The sequence below is a fragment of the Gopherus evgoodei genome, chromosome 1, assembly GCF_007399415.2.
Source record: "Gopherus evgoodei ecotype Sinaloan lineage chromosome 1, rGopEvg1_v1.p, whole genome shotgun sequence".
NCBI classification, from domain to species: domain Eukaryota; kingdom Metazoa; phylum Chordata; order Testudines; family Testudinidae; genus Gopherus; species Gopherus evgoodei.
Genome location: NC_044322.1, coordinates 212,772,568 through 212,779,744, shown reverse-complemented (window position 1 = coordinate 212,779,744; position 7,177 = coordinate 212,772,568). Strand labels below are relative to the sequence as shown.

The 7,177-nt window shown below is 49.8% G+C and overlaps 1 protein-coding gene across 1 annotated transcript; it reads left to right on the top strand.

The window, feature by feature from the left end:
* Positions 1–274: 274 nt before the first annotated feature.
* DUSP12 (dual specificity phosphatase 12) lies at positions 275–6,351 on the top strand. The gene is given in 7 exon segments (XM_030534754.1): positions 275–531; positions 1,048–1,084; positions 1,086–1,162; positions 1,268–1,386; positions 1,951–2,047; positions 4,055–4,241; positions 5,825–6,351. Coding segments are annotated over 7 exon segments (921 nt in total). The 5' UTR covers positions 275–289; the 3' UTR covers positions 5,987–6,351.
* The last annotated feature ends 826 nt before the right edge of the window (positions 6,352–7,177 follow it).

The window sequence follows — 7,177 nt, the reverse complement described above, 5'->3', positions numbered from 1 at the left end:
CACGTTAGAACCAAGGACGTCCAGCTGTGGGCGCTGAACGAAGCACTAGGAGGCCAGGCCGGCAGTCGCCATGTTGGTGGTGGCAATGGGGGGGAGAAAGGGCAGCGCGGAAGACGCCATGTTGGTGGTGGCAATGGCTCAGACCGGAAGCCGCCAGGCCGGTGGCCGTGGGGGGAGGGGCGGACCGGAAGTCACCAGGCCGGTGGGGGAGGGGCAGACCGGAAGCCAGGCCGCTGGCCGGGCCGCGCCGCGCCGCGCTCCAGGCGCTGGCAGAGGAGAGCGAGGCCGGATGGTGCCGGTGCTGCCTGGCCTGTTCGTGGGCGGCGCGGCGGCGGCCGGGGCCCTGCAGGCGGCGGGGGTGGTGGCGCTGCTCTCGGTGGACGCGGAGGAGCCGCCCCCGGTGGCGGGGATCCGGACCCTGCATGTCCCGGCGCGGGACGAGCCCAGCACCGACCTGCTGAGCCACCTCGACTCCTGCGCCGCCTTCCTCAGCGCGGCCCGGGCGGGGGGCGGCGCCGCCCTGGTGCGATGGTGAGCCCGGGGCCGGGCTCCTGGGCTGTGCGGCCGCAGGCTGAGCTGTTGTTGCCGGGCTGGTGCGAGGCCCCTTTGCACCAGGGCAGGCAGCGCCCTAGTCCTGTGTCTGGGGAGACGTGCGGAGGTGTTGGCACAAGCGGTGGGGTGTGTGTGTGTGGGGGGGAGCTGCACCCTCTGGCTGGAAGTGAGTCTCATCATATACTGGGTTTACAGTTTGCTTCAATGGCTCTCAGCACCTGCACTGTGCAGTTTGTGCCAGCCCCCCCCCCCCCCCGCCCCGAGAACTGAGAGGTGGTCGGACCCTTCGTCCCTCTCTCTCCTCCCTCCCCCCGCCCCCAGTGACCTCGGCCTCAGGAACAGGCAATCTCGGTGTCAGAAGCGGAGCAAAAAGATTAATTTCCCCAGAAACAGATCAGTAAAAATGGAAGTGAGGCTTGAAGTGAATTGATTCCCCTAGTGAATTTTCCCCAGTTTTGTTCTTGATCTTATTCTAAAGAGTTCTTTGTCTTTCAGCCATGCCGGAGTCAGTCGAAGTGTTGCTTTAGTGACGGGCGTATTTAATGAAAACCAACAATCTCACCTTCGAAGAGGCTTATGCCACTGTCAAAGCTCTCAAATCAGATGCCAAGTGAGTTCTTTGCCCTATTAAGTATCCTTTTTGTCCCTGTGCGAACTAATACGTACGTTTGCCATAGCCTAGGAAAGGTGCCTCTGATTTTCACTATTGTTCCAGAATGAACGAAGGCTTTGAGTGGCAGCTGAAACTCTATGAAGCAATGGGCTGTAAAGTTGATGTGAGCAGTGCCATTTACAAACAGTATCGCTTGCAAAAAGTTACAGAGAAATATCCTGGTGAGTGAAGATAGTGTCTGAGGTGCTGTGTGTTCAGGGGAGCTAGAGCCATAGTAGCCAAGAGTTATTGAACTTGCAGAAGGATGGTATAATATATTTATTCTAGGGTAGATACCTGTTCCAGGACTGAAATATTAGCACTATCTGAATCAGCCTTTCAGTTATACACTGCTGGCTCTAATTTAGCTTGATTTGGCAAATCTAGTGATTTATACTAGTGCAACTGAGAGCAGATAGTGCAAAAATATGATGATTTGTGCATGTAAAAACCTCAATAGTCTGAAAACTTTGCACGTTGTGTGTATAAAGTTTTGTGCACTGAGAGCCATCAGTACATCAGGACAAGATCAAGACATGTTATTTGTAGATACAAAGCTTCTTGTAATTAGCACAGTGGAACTCCCCTTTTGAGGCACTAAGTGGTGAGGCTTATCTCTTAGGAACTTCCTAAGGAAGATGAAGGTAGGAAGTGTGAAGACTGGGGCAGAGGCGTAGTGCTTTAATTATAAATAGGTCATTAAGTTTGAGTCCAGTTCACAGATTTGTATCACTCACTCTCTGCAGAGCTGCAAGACTTGCCACAAGAAGTCTTTGCAGTTGACCCAACCAGCATTTGTCAAACTCTGAACAGTGAGGTTTTCTACAGGTGTAGAAAATGCAGGTATGGAGCCTTTCATTTCTCACAAAGTGTTACTTTGAAATAAACTGTTGGAAGGAAAATAGCCTTTGTAGCTTATTGGGTTTTTCTCTTTCAGAACAGGAATAAATCTTTGAAAAACTTTGAATCAAAAGTACACATGATACTTTCCTTTGCCTAATCTTTGTTTTGTGATCACGAAAAATAAAATGTCTCTCAGGCTCTGAAGTCCCTTAGAACCTCTGGGGCTAAGTGTACGTCTTCTGTAAGTTGGTGCAACTCCACTTAAGTTGCTTCTGCTTACAACAAAACTAAAACCGAGTTTACTAAGCTGAAACTGTTCAAAATCTGATCCCCTTCTTCCCCTCCCAAAGAAGCCTCTTAACTCCGTAGGTCAGTTGTCTGGTCTTGTTTCGGCCTCTCTTTCTTAATAATTGGAAATAAGAGAGATTCCTATTTTCTAGCTGTACAGTTCCCAGACACATGTACCTAGATGATCTCATGTTTCATTAGCTAGGAGTTTGCTAAAAGTACACCTCTACCCCGATATAACACGGGTTCATGTACAAGGCGGTAAAGCTCTGACACGCTGCTCTGAGTGGTGTGTTAAGGGTGCCAGGCTGGGGCCGAGGAGTTGGATAAGGGGCAGAGGGTCTTGGGGGTGGTCAGGGGTTCCCCCCGCAGGGTCTAGGAGGCAGGAACTGTGGGAGGAGGGCAATTTTTGGGGGCCCCGCAGTCCCAGAGTGGCCTGGGGGATTAGTGGGGAGCCGGGAGCAGCCCGCTCCGCTTCCCTTGCCCCAGCCAGATCGCTTGGAGAAGGGAGCTTGGGGGAAGGGACACCCCCTGCCCCCCCGTATTCACTGGCGGAAGTGGAGCAGCCCGGCCCCAGCCTGCTCCACTCTGCCACTTCCCAGCCACGGTGCTCTGCTTCCTGCCACAGGTGAGTGCGGGACATTCCCCACCTCCCTACTCTCCCAGCAACACAGCAGGGGCTGGGGCTGGGGCAAGAGCAAGGAAAGTGGAGTGGGCTGGGGCTGCATCGCTCTGCTTCCCGATGCCATTGAGTGCGGAGGGCATCCTTTCACCAACCTCCCTGCAGTCACCTGCAGCGGGAAGCGAAGCGCTGCGGCTGGAAGGTGGCAGAATGGAGGGGGCTGGGGCCGCGTCGCTCTGCTTCCCGCCATCGGTGAGTGTGGAGGTCGTCCTTTCCTCAACCTCTCTGCACTCATTGGCAGTGAGAAGCAGAGCAGCCCGCTCCACTCTGCCAGCTCCCAACTGCGGCGTTCCGCTTCCAGCCACAGGTTAGTGCGGGACTTTCCCCCAATCTCCCCCCTTTCCCCTCTCGTAATATGGCTGGGGCCAGGGCAAGGAAAGCGGAGCGGGCTGGGGCTGTGTCACTCTGCTTTCTGCTGCGGGGGGGGGGGGGTGTCCTTTCCCCAACATCCCCGCACTCACCAGGGGTGGGAATCGGAGTGCTGCAGCTGGGAGGTGGTGGAGTGGAGTGGGCTGGGGCCACTTTGCTCTGCTTCCTGCTCCTGCCAGTGAGTGCCTGTCAGGGGCGGGGGGTGTGGATAGGGGTTGGAGCAGTCTGGGGACAGGGAACAGGGGGGGTTGGGTAGGGGGTGGGATCCTGGGGATGATTAGGGACAGGGATCTCTGGTGGGCATGGTCCTTGGCCTCCACAAGGAACGGGGAGGCCAAAGCAAGTTCAATATAACGCGGTCTCACCTATAACACGGTGAGATTATTTTGTCTCCCAAGGACCACGTTGTATCAGAGTAGAGGTGTAACTACATAAGAAACAAAGTGGAACTGTGGGAAAGAGGACCAGGGCTACAGGCATGATGGGATTTGCTGAGGTCAGGAGGGGGCCTAAAAAGGGACAGCCTTCATTCACCTCGTCAAATGAAAAAAGAAAACGTACACTGTATAACCCCATCCATTTGCTGCTGCTACTGTTGCCTTGTACTTTACTGTTGTCCAGTCAGTTATTTCAGCCTTTTTCTTTCTCTCTTTTGTTCTGGAGAATAGACGTTCCCTATTTCGTAGTTCGAGCATTTTATCCCATGCTGAAGGAAGTGGACCAGCAGCCTTCGCTCACAAGAGGATTACAGATCCTGCTCAGCTTCGTAATGACAGTCGAGTTAAATGTACCTCTTATTTCATTGAGCCTGTACAGTGGATGGAGCCAATATTGTTAGGAGTGATGGAAGGACAGGTGAGGGGAGCACGCACTTCACATTGTTTATCTATGAAACTCCCTTAAGAGACATTCTCACTTTTTTTTTTTAATGATTCTGTGCATCTGACCAACCTCCTTAAATCTCCTGGTTTTACTGCTTGTGCAACATTGCTGTTAAGCTACAGTCCTTTCAGTCTCCACCACCCCTGAAGCTCATTAATAAGCTGTAAATAATACCCAGAGTGGGATTCTGCTTCAGGTATTCTCCATGACAATAGATTATTAAGCCCTAGGACACCTTTTAATAGCTCTATTGAGTAATATTGTGATTATGCAGCAGATGTGTTTAGAGAAATCTTGCAGAATTTCACTTACCCTGTTAGAGATTGTGTGTGTTGTGTTGCTGAACAAGCATATCTAGTTTTTTTTTTATTATCAATCACCAGAATTAAGGACAGATAAGTAGATTTGATGCCTGGACTGATGGGTCTTCATAACAGTACTGTAAAGCTGAGTTAAACTGTATGTTTGCTGCTTTCTCAGCTCCGCTTTTGCCAGAAGACCCTTCCCAGCTCTCTTCTGCCCTCCCAAAAATCCCAGCTTCACCCTGTGTGCAGTTCTGCTGCCTCTTTCTTCCCACATTCCAGAAAAACATGATCACTTTACTTTACATTTGTTGAAAATGGCTTCCAGAGAAACTTGAAAACAGGTACTGTTTTCATTGCTTTAACAGTGGCATATGGTGCGGCACACTGGCCTGCTCATGAAGGTATCACAGGTCCTGCTACCTTGGGTCACAGGTGTCGTTGAACTGTTCCTCTGCGATAGTCAGTTCAGACCTATATGAAGGAGAAGACGGGTACTTGGAGATGATAGAGCAATGGGTTACCCCACGGCTCTGTGCTTTCTCCAACCCTGTTCATCCTTTACATCAGTGACCTGCCAACAGTGGAGTCACAAAAGTTCATTTACGCAGACGACATCTATGGCTGTACCCAGGCGTGGACGTTTCATGAGCTTGATGCCACCTTAAACCGGGACAAGATAAAGTTAGCTGACTATTGTAAGACTTGATGCCTCCAGCCAAGTGTCATAAAAACAGTCTCCAGTTTGTTCCATCTTCATCACGCTAGCGCAACACAAGAACTGAATGGTCAGAAGGCGAAGCGTGAAGTAGAACTGATCTATCTAGGTGTGACCTTAGACTGCACACTGAGTTACCATGCCCACCTGAAGAAGACAGCAGCTAAAGTTAAGATGCGCAACAGTCTTAGCAAACTGGCAGGTTCGTTATGGGGTGCTCGTACTCCAACTTTGCGGACAACAGCTTTTGCCACCTTGTATTCGGTGGCAGAATACTGCGCACCAGTTTAGAGTCGATCGTCACACACCAAACTGGCAGATACGCAGTTGCATGCTGCCATAGTATCATCTCTCACTCCCTGTGGTCGACTCCACTAGACTAGATGATCACAATAGTCTCTTCAAGCCTTGGAATCTATGAAACTGTTGATGTGGCCCCAGGCTCTGTAGCTGCTACCTAGAAGTTCTAGTCCTGAAGTCTGAGAAGTGAATTGTTTGAAGGAGCCTTATATATGGTTGCTTGTGTTTTATTGCAGCTTTTGTGCCCCAAATGCACTTCAAAGTTGGGTTCCTTCAGTTGGCGTGGTGAACAGTGTTCGTGTGGCCGCTGGGTGACTCCTGCCTTCCAGATTCACAAGAGTCGGGTGGATGAAATGAAAGCGCTGCCAGTTTGTGGATTCCAAACTGCCAAAACGTGAATGCTGGTGCTTGCTGTCTTTAGTGACTCCCCTGAGGTTCTCTGAGAACTGTTGTCTGTTATAGTGTATTGCTGTGGTCAGCAGTCACCTCTTTCTGTTAGCTTGAGGGTAATTTGGCGCTGCTGGAGCATACAGTTGTAGCACAAGCTTCTAGTGTTTATGAACACGTGTATCTGTGCAAGACAGTTGTTAAAGATGGGTTGGATGACTCTCCTTGGGGCTTCTTGTATTTCATAGATTTGGGGAGCCATATGAATTAATAGAAAAAATCCACTGACATCTTTTTAAAAAAACATTGGTGAAATATTGCTGATCGTAGAGCCTGCAATTGTGAAGTGCTAATAAACTCCATCTAGTCATGCCTATGGTCTTGCAAAATATTTGGTAAAGTGTTGGAACATATTTGACATTAGTAAATACAGAGCAAGAAAGGCAAATTTTGAAACCAGAGTGGTGTTGTGAAGGCTCTTTAGTTTAGAAGGACGATTGCATGTGGCTTTTGCTTGTGGGCTATCATTTCATAGTAGCCTTTCTGTAAGACCAGTTCCAAAGGTCCTATGTGAAGGCAGATGTTTATGAAGTGTTCTGAAAAGGGAATGCATTCTGTATGATATGGGCTTATGGCCAGAACACAGCATTGGGGATGAGGAGTTCTGTTCCACTCTCTTCTGTAAACTGTGTGTGCAGCTGTGGCAAGCTACTTCTCCTCTGCCCCAATCTCTCCAGTTTCCTCAGCTGGAAAAGGACGGTGATAATTTTTTGTAAATCACTTGAGATCTTTGGATAGAAGGTGCTGTATATGTACTGTTTAGTCATGGTGATGGTCTCTTCTGAGGTTGGTTCTTCAACTTCTGTTTAATTTAGATCAAAAAACTGTTTTAAGTGAAGTTAGTAAATGGAAGTTGAGACAATTTTCTATGAATGCCACTTTGCAACAGGAAACTAAATAAGTCACTGAACAATTTTTCACAGACCTCATAGGTAGCAGAGGGAGAGCAGTACCGAGTTTACAATGGTTCTGATGGTGCTAGGCCCACACTTGGAAGGGCCCCACAAAGGGTTGCCACAGCCCAACAGTGTGAAGAGACAGCAGCTTCCCAGTGCCAGCTGAAATGCTCAGCATCCTGAGGAGCGCAGTGCGCATGTGCAAAAGGGACTGGGTGTTGCAAGGTGTGCTGGGAGTTGTAGTTT